The 19,742-nt window shown below is 43.9% G+C and overlaps 2 protein-coding genes across 15 annotated transcripts in view; both read right to left on the minus strand.

Annotated features, from left to right (window-relative positions):
- The window catches only part of LOC147010254 (uncharacterized), a 158,064-nt gene that overhangs the window by 120,426 nt on the left and 17,896 nt on the right, over window positions 1-19,742 (minus strand). The gene's annotated exons all lie outside the window — the stretch shown is intronic.
- LOC147010255 (uncharacterized) lies at window positions 1,774-19,721 on the minus strand. Its single transcript, XM_085863188.1, has 3 exons — window positions 19,497-19,721; window positions 8,489-8,545; window positions 1,774-3,367 (listed from the first exon to the last, which is right to left on the minus strand). Exons 1-3 carry the CDS (start codon window positions 19,546-19,548, stop codon window positions 2,628-2,630), a joined length of 849 nt encoding a protein of 282 aa, XP_085719314.1. The 5' UTR covers window positions 19,549-19,721; the 3' UTR covers window positions 1,774-2,627.

Here is a 19,742-nt window from a genome sequence, read left to right on the forward strand (position 1 = left end):
GATAGGAGGAAAAACACAGGGTAACCTTCCCAAGTTAGATTCTGGTCATATGTGTCAGGTTGGTGCTGAGGTGTCATCCACCAGAGGGTGTCTCCTTGGGTTAACCTGAGGCGGTCCCTTCGGGTGGGTGCCTGGAATATCCTATCTTTAAGAGAGGATCACCTGTCTGTGTTATCATCTGACCTCAAGTGTTTGAGCATCGGAATTGCAGCACGATCTGAGGTTCAGAAACCAGATAGTGGCCAGTTCATGGCAGGTGGTTACATCAACTATTGGTCTGGTCTCTCTGATGGTTACCATGCCCAAAGAGTTGCTCTTCTGTGTCAAATAAGCTGACTGCAATGATAATTGAGGCAACACTAGTCAACGAGCGTATTATGAGACCAAGGATTCGTTTCCCTGGTCTCTGTTTATGCTCCGACTGAGGCGAGTGATCTCATCGTGAAGGAGGCATTCCATGCCATGCTTGAGTCTGTGGTTGATCAGGGTCCCAGGCGAGATACTCTTCTAGTCTTGGGTGATTTCAATGCATCGACTGGGACTGATAAAGATGGTTATGAGATATGTGTTGGTCCTCATGAGTTTGGAACTGTGAACCAGAATAGTACTAAGTTCCTTGACTTTGCAAGAAGTCATGGACTTAGGGTGGCTGGTTCATGGTTTCAGCGCCCACAGGCTCATCGCAAGACTTGGTATTCCAACGTCAGTGGTGTGGCAAAGGAGATTGACCATGTGCTCGTTGATGGTCACTGGAGGCCGATCTCGAACTGCAGGGTCAACCAGTGCTCGTTTAATTACCGACCACAGGCTTGTTGGAGAAACTCTGTCGTTTCAGCTTAAATCCAAGAGATTGGTACCATTGCAGTCTATGCTGGATGTTGACAAGCAAAAGAATGAGAGGGTAGCTGAGGAATTTCCAAAGTCTCAGTGGGGATTTGAGGGGTCTGGGTACTTTGAGGAATGCTGAAGAATTGTGGAGTGCCTTCAAGACCACCATTCTTGATGTTGCCGGTGGTTGTCTTGGAACTCGCAGTACGGCGAAGAATAAATTTGCCTCTCAAGAGACAATGGATACCATTCACCAGTCGCAGGGCCAGGCTTAAAGGTAGAGCTTCGCTGTGCAGGAAGTTGAGGCGTAAAACTGTATGGGTGCAAGGAACAGGGAAGCTTATGTGTGAGGAATCTGTGAGGGGGAAGAGCATCACCTGAAGCCCACTATTTGAGATATTGTCCTGCTTACAGGGATTAAAGGGATTCTCATCCTGCTTTTCAAGGGATTCTCATCACGCATTCCATTCCTCCAAGCCCGTCCCTTGATGTACTACAAGTTAGAGCTGAGGGTGGTGAGTGGTGGGCTCTTGCCAGAAGAGTCCGAAGTGAAGGCCTGCTGGTCTGGTTACTTTGATCAGCTGTACCAGGCTGATCCACAAGCAGTTGAGTTGGATTTCGGGGGTGCTGCTATCCCTATTACTGACCCTCTAATCTACTGTGATCCACCTTCGTTTTCCCATCATCTTATCACTCTCTATATCAACGCATATTTCATACCTTTGTGAACCTGAACAAATTCAACTCTCATACTTGCACGTTAATACAATTCCTCCACTCCATTCCTGTTTGTTCATTCCCTCTCTTGTGCCCAAATGTAGCTCCATCAGTTCATTGCCCTTTTACCCTCCATTCTATCACCCTTCCATGAGCCTTGATGTCGAACTGAAAAAAAAAATCCTCAATGAGCCATGGATGTTACAAATCCGCACAGGACAAGTAGAGTTGCAAGCAATCAAATGCGGTTGTATTTATTTGCACAAAATTTGACATTTTCAGGAGTAAAGTGAAATGCACAAAAAGATAAGGGAATCACAGAGAGTCATTGAACTGAGTGAAGCACAACAGAGGGAAGAGAGAGAGAAAAATGAGAATCAAGATCCCGAATGGTGCACCTCTCGAACACAATTGTCACCTGAAAAATCAACATGTCTCTTTCCCTTTAACTTACTTTGTTCATCATTTTTATTTATATGGCAATCTCGGTTCATGGAGGAACAGAACGACTCAAAGTAGAACCTGTTGAAATGTCCATCGACATACTACCGAGGGGTATGGGGGAGATAGATCTGAACAAGTAATGGAGGAATAACACAAAATGAGAAACAATGGTACGGAGAGCAACACAATGGGAAAGAATGAAGAGATCTTGGCGTTGCATGGGTGAGTATACGAGATAATGATGTGCAGTGTATTTGAAAGATAGGTGATGAAAATGACATGATGGACATTGGGATTCGACATGATGCCTTCATGTTGCACTGTAAATAATCAAAGGTTCTGTGCTAAATTTATTTGATTGTGACAAAATTACATCAGTATGATGATCGAACCAGAACAGAGCACGAGTCCCAAAGCCATGCTCTGCACAACATAACAACCTTCTCACTAACATCCGAACACTGACCAATTGGAAAGGAATATGCAAATGTCAGTATTTGTCGATTTCCCCCAAAATAACAATGACGAGGAAGTTGCACGAAGATCAAAGGTCTAACGGCAAAATGAAAAGTAACGACGTGATAAAGACATTTTGGTCCAAGGGTCGACCAAACACGTGGTCAGCATCAATTACCATTTCACATCCCCCTTCTTTTCCTGCACTGGTGTGGATGATTATGATGGCGCAGAAGATGGGAGTTGTGTTTGAAGGTCATGCCACATTTTTGGCATTGAAAAGGTCGTTCATTTGAATGAACACGAAGATGTCTTATGAGGTGACATTTTGCACTGAATGCCTTTCCACATGTCTTGCAGAAATGGGATTTATTTTGTGGCTTCTGTGCCATCTGATGTTGTTGTAGATTTGACTTCCGTTTGAAGGTTTTTCCACAGCACTGGCATTCAAAAGGTCTTTCATCGGTGTGGCACCTGAGATGCAACGAATGGTGTGGTTTGGCTGCAAATGCCTTTCCACATTCTTTACACTTGAAGGGTCGTATTCCAGCATGAATTCTCAGATGTAAATGGAGGCTTTCCTTCCTTCTGAATTTCTTCCCACATTTGTCACACGTGTAAGGTTTTTCCAAGACGTGCATCCCATAATGGCGATTGAGGTTACATCTGAAACTGAAACACTTTCCACACTCGTTGCACTTGTAGGAACCTTTTTTGGTGTGAAGGTGGTAAGGATACTTTTGGGTTTGTTTGTCCATTTGAGTTAATTTTTCCAAAAGTACCACACATTTTCTCAACTTCATTTGTTCTTTCATTTCACCTCCAAGTTTCGGCAGAATTTCCTCATCGCTCCTTTTTCTCCATTCATGGTCATCACCAAAAACAAACTCTTCTTTCAATGTCTGTTTGATCAACCGTTGCTCTGCAAGAAAATTAACAAGCTCCTCAACACGTCCTCTTTCAATTGTGGAAGAGGTACAGGGTTAAATCCTGAGCAGGAAGGACCTTCAACTTCTCGATGCAAACACTCACAAAAGGCACGAGTGATAAACTGATAGAAGAATAAAAAAATAACAAAAGAGGACAAATGTGAGGAAATGAGGAAAAATGAAAAAAGGATGGAAATTCATACGACACCGACATTTCAACCTCGTATTCATGAATACATTACCTCCACCACTGAAAGTAGATAGTTATGTTTTTTGTCTGTTTGTCTGTGAGCAGGACATCTCAAATAAGTTATGGATGGACCTCAAGGAAACTTGGTGGTCAGATTGGGTGTGTGCCCAGGACGAATTGGTAAGACTTTGGTGAAGATCCAGATACGAGAATTTATTAAAGTGATTCTTCACCATTGAGAGATAGGGCCAAAAATGATACATAACACAATATCTCGAAAAGTTATGGACAGATTCAGACAAAACTAGGTGGACACGTTGTCGTACAGGCATTTTAGCAGAAATATTTGGTCAACCTCCCACAAATTGCAACAAAAGCAAACTCAGATTTTGATTCCTGGAGATGTCCTCAGTGACAGAAAAAAAGTCCAAGGGGATCGATCCTCCGGGGGAAAGTTCTGAAATCATGGAAATCCAATATGGCCGCCACACAGCTTCGGGGAAAATGAGAAAATTGTAAAGATTGATATTTTAATTTGTAAATATATGTTTTTCTGCATTCTAATTGTTTCTAGTTATGGTCAGTATATTGATATACAAGAATAATTATAAAAAATGAAATGTATTGAGGGTAAAATAAAAAATTATAGCCTTTTTGTCAAAAAATGTCAATTTTTTTGTCCCGAAAAATTTTTTTTTTACCTGATACTGATTTTGGCTCCTGGTCAAAAAAAATAAGAAACGTTAAAGACACAAGATGAAATCAAGTCTATGGCAATACAATATAATAATGTAAATCATTTAAACATGACAAAATTCACAATTCCACTCGGGGCAATCACATCTGCCTGACGAAGGTTTCAAAATGAAAATGAAAATTCGCATTAAACTCAGAAACTACATCCATGATAAACTTACTATACATGTTGAGAAAAATCAAGCATATTAAAGTTAGAACTCGACAAGTCATCATCATCCTCATCATTGTCACATGGAGTGTTTGTGCAGCCAGAGCCCCTGCAGTTTCCACAAGCTGGAGTGCACTCAATGTTGTGCTTCTTGCATGTGCATCGCATGGTGCTACATTCAGCCTGGCATTTGCACCTAATGACACGTAACATCTTTTCAGGAGCTGGAGCTATTGATGTCTGAAGTGGCACAAAACCCTCATCACACTTCTGCCAACCCCAGTCTGTGGAAGAAGTATGCAAGTCTGACGTCTTGAAACGAATCAAAGACCACCTTCAGAAGCATGCCGAGTCTGCAAAGATATCTTCTAGAACTTCAGCGCTCTGGGTTCAGGAAATGGACATGCTAGACATTCTACGCAAATACATCCGGGCAGAGCGCACTGGGAACTGGGCACTATATCTACAGGCCATCCAGGAAATGCTGCCTTACCTGGCAGCCTTGGGCCACAACCTGTATGCCAAATCTGCGAGGGTGTATCTGCAGCAGATGTCCAACCTCAAAACTCAACATCCCAATGTCCAACAACGTTTTGATGAGGGGTTCCATGTGGTTCGACGAAGTGATCGCCTGTGGGCAGGTCTTTCATCTGACCTGATCATCGAACAAGTTCTGATGAGAAGTTTGAAGACCAGCGGGGGGCTCACACGAGGGCAAGGAATGACAGAGCAACAACGGCTGGTATGGCTACTATCAATGCCTGCCTGTGCAGAAATAAACCAGGCAATGCAGGAGCTCACAGGTGTGAACTACAACACTGGAGGGCAGAAGAAGGACATGACCAAGGCAAGACAATCTCCTGACTGGAAGGACACACTATCAGCTCTTCAGTGTTTACAGGAACGGAATCCGCCCAGTAGTGATCCACGTCTGAGGAACATTACCACTGGAGTTCATGCACAACCCACCGTCAACGTCGATACAGCACATGCTGTAGGAGCCAAAATATTGAAATCTATGGATGGGAAAACACCTGCTGAGTACACATTAAGAGGAAAGACCAAGTTGTCACCCTCGGCATGAAGTCATCTGTCATCTGTCAAGATTGATGGAGAGGAAGTCCAGGTTGACCCACAACTCTTCTTCCAGAGACTGATCACTGTTGCACAGACAGCAGAAGAACTGGAGTCAGCCTTCAAATATGAACTGTGCAGCTATCCACCAGCCCTCTTTGATTCCTCTCTTCAGCTCCGAGAAGCACACAAGCCAGTCTTTGCTGATGCCATCTGGGATCTTCTTGGATCCGATGTCCCAGCCGATATCCCCAATGATGGGCAACAGTATGTTTTGGATGGCGGGGCACTTGTTCAACACATTCCATAGTCTCATGGATCTACATACAGAGACATATGCTACCAGTACACTGATTACGTAACGAAGAAGTATGGAGATGCCATAGTCGTGTTTGATGGTTATGAGAGTAACAACACGAAGGACATGACACACCAGAGACGGTCTAAAGGGAATGCTGGCACTGCTGTGACATTTACAGCTGACATGCGTCTCACAATGAAGAAGGAACAGTTTCTTGCCAAAAGGCAGAATAAACAGTGATTCACTTTTATGTTGAGTGAAGAGCTTCAGAGGAAGAACTGTGAGACACACCATGCCTCAGGGGATGCTGATCTCCTGATTGCACTGAAGGCCGTGCAGTCTGCTACTGTCACCAACACTGTGTTAGTTGGTGATGACACAGACCTCCTCGTCCTCCTATGCTACCATGCAAGCTTAGAATCCCATGACCTCTTCTTTTGTCCCGAGTCAAAGAAGAACACGAAGAAGCCTCGCATCTGGAACATCAAGGCTACAAAGAAAATGATTGGTACAGACATATGCAAGCACATACTGTTTCTACATGCAGTTCTTGGGTGCGACACGACATCTCATCTTCATGGGATTGGAAAGGGAGCTTCCCTCAAAAAGTTCAAAGCAAACAACACATTCCGTGAGCAGGCCAAGGTTTTGGATACATATCCAGCTTCCGTATGTGATGTGGCAGATGCAGGAGAAAAAAAACATTGGTCATAATCTACAACGGAAAGTCAACTGACACCCTGGACACCCTCCGGTATCAGCGGTACTGGGACAAGGTGGCTTGGAGCTCCTCTCACGTGCAACCACAGATGTTACCACCAACATCAGAAGCAGCAAAGTATCACAGCCTGCACGTGTATCTGCAAGTCCAAGAATGGAAGGGATGTGCAGATGAACTTCTTCCGACAGACTGGGGTTGGCAGAAGTGTGATGAGGGTTTTGTGCCACTTCAGACATCAATAGACACCACTTCAGCTTCAGACACCACTTCAGCTCCTGAAAAGATGTTACGTGTCATTAGGTGCAACTGCCAGGCTGAATATAGCACCATGAGATGCACATGCAAGAAGCACAACGTTGAGTGCACTCCAGCTTGTGGAAACTGCAGGGGCTCTGGCTGCACAAACACTCCATGTGACAATGATGAGGATGATGACGACATTGTCGAGTTCTAACTTTAATACGCTTGATTTTTCTCAACATGTACAGTAAGTTTATAATGGATGCAGTTTCTGAGTTAAATGCGAATTTTCATTTTCATTTCGAAACCTTCGTCAGGCAGATGTGATTGCCCCGAGTGGAATTGTGAATTTTGTCATGTTTCAATGATTTACATATTTATATTGTATTGCCATAGACTTGATTTCATCTTGTGTCTTCAACATTTCTTTTTTTTTTTTGTCCAGGAGCCAAAATCAGTATCAGGTAAAAAAAAATTTTCGGCACAAAAACTTGACATTTTTGGACAAAAAAGCTAGAATATTTTTATTTTACCCTCAATACATTTCACTTTTTAAAAATTATTCTTGTATATCATTATACTGACCATAACTAGAAACAATTAGAATGCAGAAAAACATATATTTACATATTAAAATATCAATCTTTACAATTTTCTCATTTTCCCCGAAGCCGGGTGGCGGCCAGATTGGATTTCCATGATTTCAAGACTTTCCACCCGGAGGATCACTTGGGACTCTTTTTCTGTCACTGAGGACATATCCAGGAATCAAAATCTGTTGAGCTTGCTTTTGTTGCAATTTGTGGGAGGTCATCCGACATTTTGACTGTACTATTGGGTGTGTGACAAGGCCAAATTGATTAGATTTTGGTGAAATACGGATCTGGATATGACAATTTTTTGTAATTTCTGAAGTCATTCATCACCATTAAGAGTGGGGCCAAAAACGGTACACAGCACAATGTCTCAAAAAGTAGTGCAAGGATGACAAAACTTGGTGGACGAGCTGGATAGGTGACAACAAGGACAAATGTGTCCAAGATCCGCGTCCTAAAGGCAATAACAACAACTTCTGATATTTCGTCACGTGCCTTGATGGAGCCAATAGCGAGACCCTTCATGGAGGCTCCTGTTCATGATGAGAAAATCGTGTATTTACGAAATTACAACACATTAAATGGAAGAATCTTTAAATAGCAACGTGAACTTTTCGAAACTTTAAAGCAAATGTCCGAATATATTTAAAAGTTGATGATAGATGCTCTCAAAAGGCATCCTCAATGCGAGGATATGTACAGGTGTTTAATATTTAAGGAGATCCGGATCCTGCATATAAAAGAGCCGAGTCCTAAAGGTTTTGTCTTCACCAGAAGAAGAAGAACAACAACAACAACAACAATAAAAAGAAAAAGAACAACGAGGAGCTCTCTTCGAGCCAGCGTTCACAACGCGAGACACAGCTAAAAACAAGCTGATTAGATTTTGGCATGTGACAAGGATGACTGGTCTATATCCAAATTCGGCCTATCACTGGGATACAAAACGTAAACTGTTCAGCCTGGCGGAGGTTTGCGCTTCACCAAGTGTCATTCTAGTTGTAATGGGAGAGGAAGGAAGACAGAACTTGGGAATTATCAGAAAGGGGGAACAACTTGAGTGTTGTGTTTCTGCTCCAGCTTACCTCGTACTTCCTGAAATTCCAGTTCTTCAGGCTCACGGTTCACAATAGTCATCACATCTAGAGAGGAACAGAACTCACGATAAAAATGGCTGCCAGTGGGGACAAAAATGTGCACATCACAGGTAAGTTTTTAAAATGAAAATTTGTTTCTCTTCAAATAAGCACATGCATCGTTAATAATGATGGGAACGCAAGTTCAAACCTCATATATACTGTTGAGAGTTTTATGCCTCCGCTGAAGATGTCGCTGGGGGAATCATTTTTTGGGTTGTCCGTCAGTCTGTCCTACGTCTGTGATAGGTTATCGTTACCGCGATAAGATCCCTTCAGCCGCTCTGAAGTTAAGTCAAACTTGCTCCAAGTATGTATAATGATGCAAAAATGAACAAATTATATTAAAGGGTCAAGAGGTCAAACTGTGGAAGTCACTTTCAGTAAAAATTCTGTTACCACACTAACTTCTCAACCAGTGATGGGATTTTGACCAAATTTGGTACAAGTATATATTATGATGCAAAGATGAACCAATTAGATTTTGGCATCAAAGGTCAGAGGTCATGACATGTAAAAATGTGATACTTGAGAACAGTTGAAGGGATTAAAATCAAACTTTGTACAAGTATTATAATGATATAATAATGTGGGCGGAAGCATATCGGTCGACATCGTGACGTCAGAGTGACGTTTTAGTTATCATCTCCGATATCCTTGTTATTGTTAAAAGTCAGGTGAACATCACATCATGGTTTTGTCCTGTGTCACATATGACAAGTTTCGACACTGTAAAAAAATATATATATATATATATAAATATATATATATATATATATATATATATATATATATATATATATATATATATATATATATATATATATATATATATAGAGAGAGAGAGAGAGAGAGAGAGAGAGAGAGAGAGAGAGAGAGAGAGAGAGAGAGAGAGAGAGAGAGAGAGAGAGAGAGAGAGAGAGAGAGAGAGAGAGAGAGAGAGAGAGAGAGAGAGAGAGAGAGAGAGAGAGAGAGAGAGAGAGAGAGAGAGAGAGAGAGAGAGAGAGAGAGAGAGAGAGAGAGACCCGTCCGCGAACCCTGAACATATTAAAGATGTAATTGAGAATGGAGTGATAGGGGTTGGGGGAGTGAGGAAGACAAGAGAAAGAATGAAAGAGAAAATGTCGATATTCCTGTGAACGATGCTGAAAGGACGTGTTATTGGTTTATCCTCCTCCAGCTCACCTCGCACTTCCTGAAATTCCCATTCTTTGGGCTCGGTTTTCATGATCGTCATTACATCTGCAGGGGTTTCCTTAGAAGCCGGTTACCGGCGACCCACAGCCGTCTACTTAGAGAAAAAATGTCAAAGGTCGCCGCCTACTTCAGCGCCGATTTTTCGTTTTTTTTTTTTTTTCAGTACCTGAAGCTGATGACCATGGATTTTCAGAGTATGGTGCAGATTACATTGACCTACTTGGTGGTCCGTTTTTTGAGAAAGGTGGTCAGCAGAAAGTTGTTGCTGAGTGGCAGAATTTTAAGTTTGAATTAAATTCATGGAAAAAACGTGCCTGCTGAAGTACTTTCATTACAATCTAACCTCACACCAACAGAATGGGTACTTAAACAAATCTTATCTAAGAAACAGGAGTACAAGCACTTTTACCCCAAACTGGTAGAGCTTGCAGAAATTTGTATGTCTCTGCCAGTTTCCAATGCATGGCCAGAACGGGGAGCCAGCGCCCTGAAGCGTATCAAGTCAAGAATGAGGTCAGCAATGAAAAATGACATGCTCGATGCCTTGTTAACAATCTCAATCAATGGTCCTACAGTTGGCTCAAATGATGCTGAACTCCTGATCCGAAAATGTGTACTTGACTGGCGTAGCCAAAAACCTCGACGGAAGCTCCCAAATCAACGACTTGTTAGTGTACCATCAACTTCGTTTGCATGTCCCCAAATTCTCTTGACTGATGACTTGCCTGTCGAATCATAATTGTCCCCTCTGAAAATGAAGCAGTGCGACAATTTAATGTAGAAGACATTTCATCTGATAGTGACAGTGACTCCAATTGTGTTGCTTAACTTGCAACACGCCAGTAACTTGCAACAACACGCCAATAACAAGGATATCGGAGATGATAACTAAAACGTCACTCTGACGTCACGATGTCGACCGATATGCCTCCGCCCACATTATTATATCATTATAATACTTGTACAAAGTTTGATTTTAATCCCTTCAAACACTGTTAAACAGAACTGTAAACATCAGCTTCAAGAATTTACACAGAACATATACAATTTGTTCTTTGCTTGGGAACGTTTCTTCATCCCAAATACATTTTAAGTTTACTAACTTTCAATCATTGATTATCCAATTACATATAATGTCATTTGTTCATTCCTGCTAGAATAATATCATAAAGATATTGGATATGTTTGCAACTGAAAATAGACTGTGAATTCATGGCTACTTTGATCCTGAAATTTGGACAACATTGTTTTGAAAGTTGAGGATGTAGAATGTTTGCAGCACAAAAATATCTAATAAACTTTTTGAATGTGAAATCTCATTTATGAATTAATTTTTCTTTCTATAAAACATATTGTTGTGGATTCTCATCACTCCGGCTTGTGGGCGACCGATTTTAGCTAATTCGCGGCCGTACGCGCCGACCGATCGTGGCAATCCGAGTCGCAGCTTTCGGATCAACGCCGAAATCCAGCTACGGGTGTGTTTTTAACCACACCGTAAATCAGCCAACTCTTCTGAACACCCGCGACAGGGTTGATCGCCGAATTGTCGATTTACCTAAGTATTCGCGCAGACAGAAATGCCGGTGATTTACACCTCGACGGGACCCGTACGGACACGAGCTGCTTTACGCAGCTCGCGCCGTTTGCAATTGCCGAGCGGTTTATTATCGCCAAGCCCCGTCGGACTCTATTATCTTATCGGCTATTAAAAGCCAGCTATTATTCCGAACGCAATTACGGCAGCTCAATGGAGGAAGGGACGCAGCGAGCAGGTGTATCTTCAAACAATGACATTTATTTTACACATATGCACATATACAAGCACGTATGCAGTCAATGAAGCAATGGGGGTAAGGGAGAGGACACGAGCAAGAAGAACATACAGCCGTTGTCTATTTATTATGTACACTTATAACAATTCTACTTATAGACAAGGTGCCACAGACTTCCATGCAAAAACCCGGAAAGAAAAAGAGAGGGAGAACAGGGCCCGTAGGCCTTTAATGTTCCGCGGAGTTGTGGAGACTGCAGGAGCTCCGCGAGACCGCGCAGGTTAGCTGCCACCCTCATGGTGACTCGCTGGGCGACCCTCGAGGTTTCGTCGTCAACACGACAGCTGGCGTGGCGACTCGGTTGGTCCAGGCCTAGCCGTGCGGCCTGGTCGATCGGGCCGAGCCGACGACGCCTCAGAGGAGCAAACGGGCCTTGCTCTTTTGGAGTTGATGCTCTCTTAAGAGCCCGCTCACTCCTCAGCGTCGCTCGGACCGTCCCGGGGCCCGATCACCTCGGACCGTTATGTCGCTGTCTGGCGACTTCTCGCCGGCTGCCTCCACTGACCAACAGACCTGCACTGGACTCGAACCTCTCCCGGACTCCAAGCTCCGCTGCGCTCTGACGAGTAACAGCCCTGCACTGGACTTGAACTGGAACTGGCGCTCTCCACCCCGACTCCGAACGAACTGCACTCGACTTCGAACCCAGACTCCAGCTCGACTCCGCTCGACTTCCACTCTGAGCTCCACTCTGAACGAACCCAACCACGACTTCCAGGGGGCCGAGGCCCCGCCTTTTATAGGGTTTGGGGGGGGGGGCGTTTGGTCTTTCACCGATGACCCTTCACCCCTCTGCTGGCTGCGCCCATTTTGTCATTTTGATCCAATCTTGCCGTCCTGCCGTGGAGAAAGCGGACGTGGTAGAGATCACCGGCCCTCGCCCCGACGAGGGAGTCCCCGCGTCTGTCGGCGGAGATGCCGCTCGTCCATGGAATGCCGTTGCTGGTGAAAAGATGGCGGCGTCTGTGGAGATGAAGGTGAGGAGACGTTGTTTGTTTGTTGATGTTGTGAGGGGATGTTGGCGGTTGTCGCGAAGGTGGTGAGGAGATTTTGGCGGATGTTGGTTAAGGTGGTGAGGAGATGTTGGCGGTTGTTGGTTAAGGTGGTGAGACGTTGGCGGTTGTTGGTTAAGGTGGTGAGGAGATGTTGGCGGTTGTTGGTTAAGGTGGTGAGGAGATGTTGGTTAAGGTGGTGATGAGATGTTGTTTAAAATAGCGATAGAAAAGAATAATACTACCTCAAAGATGCACAGCCCGGCTCACGAATAAATCCCGTTAGACATCGGTGGGGAAACCTATCTGGACACACACTTATCGACAAAACTGATCTTCGGGGAACCTGAATGGTGTTCTGTGAATTTCCACAACCGTAACAATAGATAGTGACTCAGATTCCCAAAGGACTTGATTTTAATACTAAAGATTGATTGAAATATTGTTTACCGGTATATGAGTTTGTCATTGGTTTGACAGCAGAAATGCAAGATGAATATAACTCCGAGAATGTTTTGTATAGATCTCAAAAATATCACACTTCCTTGATTACTGGAATTAAATAATATCACTATAAGTCTATTACTTCAATCAAACTTTAGATCCTGATGTATACAGAATTTTCAGTGTTAATAGTTTGGCTTGCACATTTCATCCAACATTATGATAATCTAATCCTTCGTGCTCACACCATTCATACAGCAAACCCTGAACACTCACAGAAGTGAAATGGAATATGGTTTCCTTAATGAATGCTAGTTCATCGACACTATTATTATGTAACACACTTACTTCAGATTGCTCACTGTACTCCACCATGTGCAGTATCATCTCCCTATTAAGAACTAAGGTATGACGCAAATGTTGCTAAAATGCCTCTCTTTTAAAGTGCTTAGATACTCCATCTTCCAGACACCTTGGTGTGCCCTAAACCATGGCCTTAAATTAATGAACCCTGTTTAAAAGCTGCTTGAACTAATGATACAGTCAAGCTGAATTTCAGTCAACCAATCAGTCAGTCAGTATTATAATGCAACCACATCCAGTATAGGCCTAACCACCTGTTTTTTGTGGAGTTTTCCACCCCAACAGCATGATAATATGAGAACTATTTCATGTCAGAAATCATGCGAGAATGCATCTCCAGCCATCGAGGATCCTCCGGCTTCAGGGCTCGCCTCGGGCCCTGGACCCCGGCCATACAGCTGCGCTCGCTTCGCTTGCGGTGATGGTAACTTGCTACTTTTTAATGGTAGCCTCTCACTCCAAAAAATAAGGAAACCCCTGCATCTGTGGAAGAACAGACCTTGCTACAAAAATGGCCACCACATGGGGACAAAATGTCAACATCTTTGGTATGTTTTTGAAATTAAAACCTTTTTGGTTGGGTTGTTTGTTCCTATCCAAGCGCAGAGTTCTGGTTTCTGGAATCTTGTGTAGATAAATTAGTGTGGTGTTCGCGCAGGCAAGATGGGCAGAATGGCCTCCACCTGTGTTAGATTTCCTTGTAAATCTCAGGTTGATCTCTCAATTTCAGTGGTTGTTGGTTTATTGTCTCATCAGGTTCTTGGAACACTAAAGTCACTGACGATGCTGGTACTAGATGGAATGCAGGTATAAGCTTCTCCATGAACATGTAATGTTGTTTATTACTGTGGGACATCATTAAATGTAGTGGATTTATTGATGAGGAAAGGGTAATCTATCAGACAAGTTATGTGGTCTTACATTGTTCAAATAGTCTGACAAAGTTGGCTCTTTAACATTTTGGAACTATTCACCAAGTTTGCTTGTAATTGGCGAGGAATGACATCCTGAGATGTTCGTGAATGATTGACTAATCAGAAAGGTTTAAAGCTCACTTTTTGAACAATGAAAACAGGATATCACTGAAGCAAATAGAGTGCAACAAAAGTATTTGTAGCAATGTTAAAAACATTTGAAGATGATAAAAGCCGTCAAAAAGGCACGTGGATTAACCCTTGATACCTGCCATTCGGGGAGGGACCCTGCACATTTCTCCCAAGCCTCATAAAATGGCTTGATGGGACAAGCCATACATTCACACTTAAAAACTAAGCTTTGACATCCGGTTCAGGGTTCCTCCACGTACAGGTAGGTTCCACAGGTGCTTTTTCCAAATGAATTAAAGCTAAGTTTTTCGAACCGGATCCATCGTGTTTTTCTGTCATATTTCATCTCTATGCTATTTGTATTTTCCCAGAATTTTCCCAGATACATCCCCAGAAGGCTTCTTCTGGAATCCTCCTGAGCTCCGTCGTGGAGACCATCAAAAGGGCCGTGCCATCAGGAAATCAGGTCCCCTTGATCAACCCCTTGAGCTTGGGGAGTAGGAAAAAAATCACAAGGGGCCAAGTCTGGCAAATACTGGGGTTGCTCTGGAGTTGGCACGTTCCTCTCCGGCAGAAACTGTCGGATGCTCAGGGCACTGTGAGCAGGGGCGTTGTCTGGATCGGTGGAGCATCCAGGTGTTGTTCTCCCACAGATCCCTCCTCTCGTTCCAGACTGATCTCATAGGGTGTCGGAGGATCACTTTGTTCACGTATTGATTCACTGTTTGACCCTGAAGTAGAAACTCGAAGTGGACGATGCCCTTGATGTCAAAAAAAACGCGATGAGCATCACCTTCACCTTCGACATCCTTACTTACTTTGGTCTTGGTGATGCCGGACTTTTCCAATGACGACTCTGCCATTTGGTCTTGGGATCGCATTCAAATATACACGATTCATCACCAGTAATGACTCTCCCGATCAGGTCTGGATCGTCCTCGAGGCGCTCGATAATGTCCTGACAGACAGTGACTCTTTGCTGTTTCTGGTCCTCAGACAACAGCTTGGGGACCGTCTTTGCGCACACCTTGCGCATTTGGAGATTTTCAGTGATGATGATTCAGACATTGTCCTTGTTGATGGGAAATTCCTCAGCAATCATCCTCACCATGAGTCGATGATCTACGCGCACCATCTGCTTCACACACTCAATATTGTCCGCTGTTCTGCTCGTTGAAGGTCTTCCAGACAGGAGATAATCTTCAACCTCCTCCTGTCCCTCTTTAAACCTCTTATCCCATTCAAATGCACATGTACGTGACATCGTTTCTTCGCGTTAGACTTGCTGCAGCATCGCGAAGGATTCAGAAGATGTTTTGCCAAGCTTGGCAAAAAACTTCAGATTGGCTCTCTGCTCACGACTCATAGCGCGACAACTCAGACTAGGCAACGTGTAAAGCACGACCTGTAAAAAAAACTCACACAATGAGCGTGGTCAACCATCACCAATCATATATATTGCTGGAATGTTGCAAAAGACTGTGACGCAACCCGTTCATTCAAGATGTGTAAGTGGAGCACACAGCAGGCTCAGTCCCGTTACTTTTTAGACGGACCTCGTACGTACGTGACCATTTGCTTAACTCTGCTATTCGGTTCATGTGCATGGGGATAAAAAAAACAACACTCATCGAATGACACTCAACAAAACAGAACAAGGTAGAACGGCACTCGGTGGAGCGCATACCACACCTCCGCCAGGCTGAACAGTTTACGTTTTCTATTGCACCAACATGCTGGATTGAAATCGAAATTGAATCAGCTTGTTCTTGTCACCGAACCAACTCTAATCCACATTTGTTTTGTCATCACTCGTCCACGTTTTGAGATTGCACGCTATGTGCAGTTCCTAAAGAGAGTGTACACTCCATTTCAAAATTTTCACCTTTTGTTACCGTATAGCCTGGAATTACATCACATTAAATCAGACTTTTCCCAACTTTATTTACACATCGTAACCCACAACTTCCAAGTGAAAAACAAATTCTGCAAAATTTCCAAAAATTAATTAAAAATACAAAACTAGAATATCTTCATTGGATAATTGTTCACCCCCCTGATGATGGCAATTGTGCATTCGCTCAGGTGTAACCAATCACCTTAAAAATCACACACCAGGTTAATTGGCCTCCACACGTGTTAAATTGAAGTGATTCTCATGAAAATTGACAATTGTAGAAATTTTGACCTATGTTGACCTCAACAATAGTTGGTGGTTGAATTTGATGACCTGATATGGAGGAGGAGGACATGGGGACCATACTCTGTGCAGAACGTTGGTGCTGCTCAAGCAGTCTCCTTGGCTATTGGGCACAATCCTGGACGGGTCGCCACTCCGACACAGTCTACCAGCATGCTGGCACTCATTTTGCCGACCTCAGAAGGATGACAGGTTGAGTAAACCCCACCTGGTATTAATTCAACAGCTGAGCAGGATTTGAACTCAGCACCCTCGGATCCAAAGCCCACCACCCAAACCATCAATCCAATACCAGACATTTACGCCCCCCCCCCCGCCCTTTCCTTTCCTTTTACCCTTTCTCTATTTTTCCCTTCTGGATCGTGTTTTAAACCTGCTTTTAATGATTTTACATCGTTTTTTTATCCTTTCCTAATTCCCAATACTGGGATTGGAATCTGCTATGGAGATCCTGTTAAGAATTCAAGTCAATCAGATTAAAAAAAAAGAAGATTTCAGAAATTTAACCTATGTTGACCTTTTGGCGGATGTTGACTTCAAACATATTTGGTGGTTGAATTCAATAAGGTGACATGAAAATTCTCTTCAAACTTCAAGCCAATCAGTTGAAAATTGAAAATGTTAGAAAATTGGCCTATGTTGACCTTTGGCCAATGTTGACCTCAAAACAGTGACTGCTACATCACATGGTCATGTAACATGTGGTAAAGTTTCAATTTCCTCTGCTGAACGGTTTACAATGGACGCTCTTAACAAAATGCAGACATGTATGATGTACGTACATGAACGATTGTTTGATGTGGCTTTTAGCTTTGAGAGCGCAGAGTAAAAACAAAACCCAAAATCTCTTTCATTCGGACACTATTATTTTGCCTTCGACCTGTACTTGCTGGACATCGCTCCTTTTCCTCTTTTTTTTTTTCTTTCCTTTTCCATCATCTTCATTGAAGAAGATGCTTCTTCCTTTTAAAGCTTTTGAAAACCATCAAAATGCTTCATTTCCCCTCCTTCCCTGGCATCAGCATGCAATGTGTTCTTCATTATGATTTATTCTTCCTATTCTTCTTCACAAGGTATATTTTGCAAACTTGTCTTCTGGTGGAAATGCTGCACTCGTGTCGTTGCATGCAGTTCTGTGCTCTGCCTGGAACACAAGCATCATCCCAACTGACTGGAAGAAGGGCCTTGTTGTCCCTCGCTGGAAAGGGAAGGGTGATCGCCACGACTGCAACAACTACCGAGGGGTGACGCTTCTCTCAGTTCCAGGCAAGGTCTTTGCTCGGATAATTCTTGATAGGGTTCGCCACCATCTGCTTGAGAACCAGCATCCAGAGCAGTCAGGCTTTATACCAAAGAGGTCAACGATTGACCGTGTCCTTGCTCTTCGGGTCCTCACCTTGCTAGTTTCTGCAGGGGCTGTTTGCAGCTTATGTTGATCTCTGTAAAGCATTTGATTCAGTGAATCAGGATGCCCTCTTGAGGATTCTTGGTCTTCGTGGGGTGCTACCAAAACTGATCGACCTGATGTCTGAGCTATAATCTGGTACTGAGAGTACTGTGAGATGTGGTGGCACCATCTCTGACTTATTTCCAGTTGTCACTGGAGTTCGTCAGGGGTGTGTACTGGCCTGCACACTTTTCAGCACTTCTATGGACTGGATTCTGGGGAGGATATCAGAGAGATCAAGCTGCAGTGCATTGTTTGGGAATGTCAAGATCTCTGACCTTGATTTCACAGATGATGCAGTCATCTTTGTGGAGACTCTGGATATCCTTTTGGGGGCCCTCGAGGTGATGAATGAGGAGTCGGATCCGCTGGGATTACGGGTTTCCTCGGTCAAAACTAGGATCCAGGCTTTCCATGACATCTTGGATGCCGTTGTCCTGTCTGTGTCTGTTTGTGGTGAGGATGTTGAGGTCACGGAAAGTCACTTACCTTGGCAGTGATATTCATATCTGCTGGTTGTGAGCCAGAGGTCAACAGACGTTTGGGTCGGGCCTGGGGAGTCATGGATTCACTGGATCATGGGGTGTGGCACTGCCGCTACCTGTGCGGGAGGACAAAAGTCCGAGTCTTCAGGTCCTTGGTGCTTCCAGTCTTGCTCGATTGATGTGAGACTTGGACTCTGACCAGGTATCCGAGACGGAGACTTAATTCCTTTGGTACCAGGTCTCTTTGAAGAATTCTTGGCTATTGCTGATTGGACTTTCTGCCCACTGAGCGGTTGCTGAGAGAGATTCAAATGAGATTTGTTACCTCCATAGTCCGTGAGCATCAGCTGCGGCTGTATGGACATGTGGCTCGTTTTCCTGATACTGATCCTGCTCACCAGATTCTCTCAGCGAGGGAGCCTCGTGAGTGGAGGAGGCCAACGGTCCGACCACGTGCCTCGTGGTTGCAGTAGGTTAATCAGCATCTCAAGGAGATGGGGATTGGCCTGGCATCTACCTGGGGGATGGCCAGATTTCCCTTGGAGTACTGGCGGAAAGTGGACGCAGCGACGTGCTGCTCCGGCGCATGCTCCCATACCTGTTCGGACCTGTCTCTCACCGAAGGGCTCGTCGGGTTGGTCTGCCATGCTTTCTCTGGTTCCAACAGCACGACCATTCTCTGTGCCTTCAACAACAATTCCTTCCTCTCATCCAATGATCTTTTTCTCAGAAATTGAGGTACAGTTGGCAGAGGTTCTCTGTGCACAGTTAAATCTCCTCGCCTTCTTTTATAATGTCAAATCCCTTATTCAGTTCCACCTCCTCCTCCCACCAGGACATGTCCTACCAACTCGTGCCCCCCCTTGTGGCCGACGAAGACCTAAATCCGGCACCACTAAATCTGCATGAATTCAGCACTACTCTGAAGTATCACTCATTCCGATATACCTGTACAGGAGCAATGATTTGGCACCACTCCTTCCTTCCGCACGTCCTCCATAGCAACACTCTTTTGAAGAAAAAAAAAAATTTTCTGCGTGACTCCTTCAATCGACTCATTCGTCACGTCATTGTCCGTTAACTCATTCGCCTCGTCGAGTTGGATTTCACGAGGAAGAAGAAGATTCCTCCACACGTGGGTTCGAGTTTGTGAGGTAACATCATGTTCGTTTATCAACACCATTCGCGGTTTCC

The sequence above is a fragment of the Eptatretus burgeri genome, chromosome 17 (genome assembly GCF_056783735.1).
Source record: "Eptatretus burgeri isolate ZD-2024b chromosome 17, Ebu_testis_v1, whole genome shotgun sequence".
Taxonomy (NCBI): Eukaryota; Metazoa; Chordata; class Myxini; order Myxiniformes; family Myxinidae; genus Eptatretus; species Eptatretus burgeri.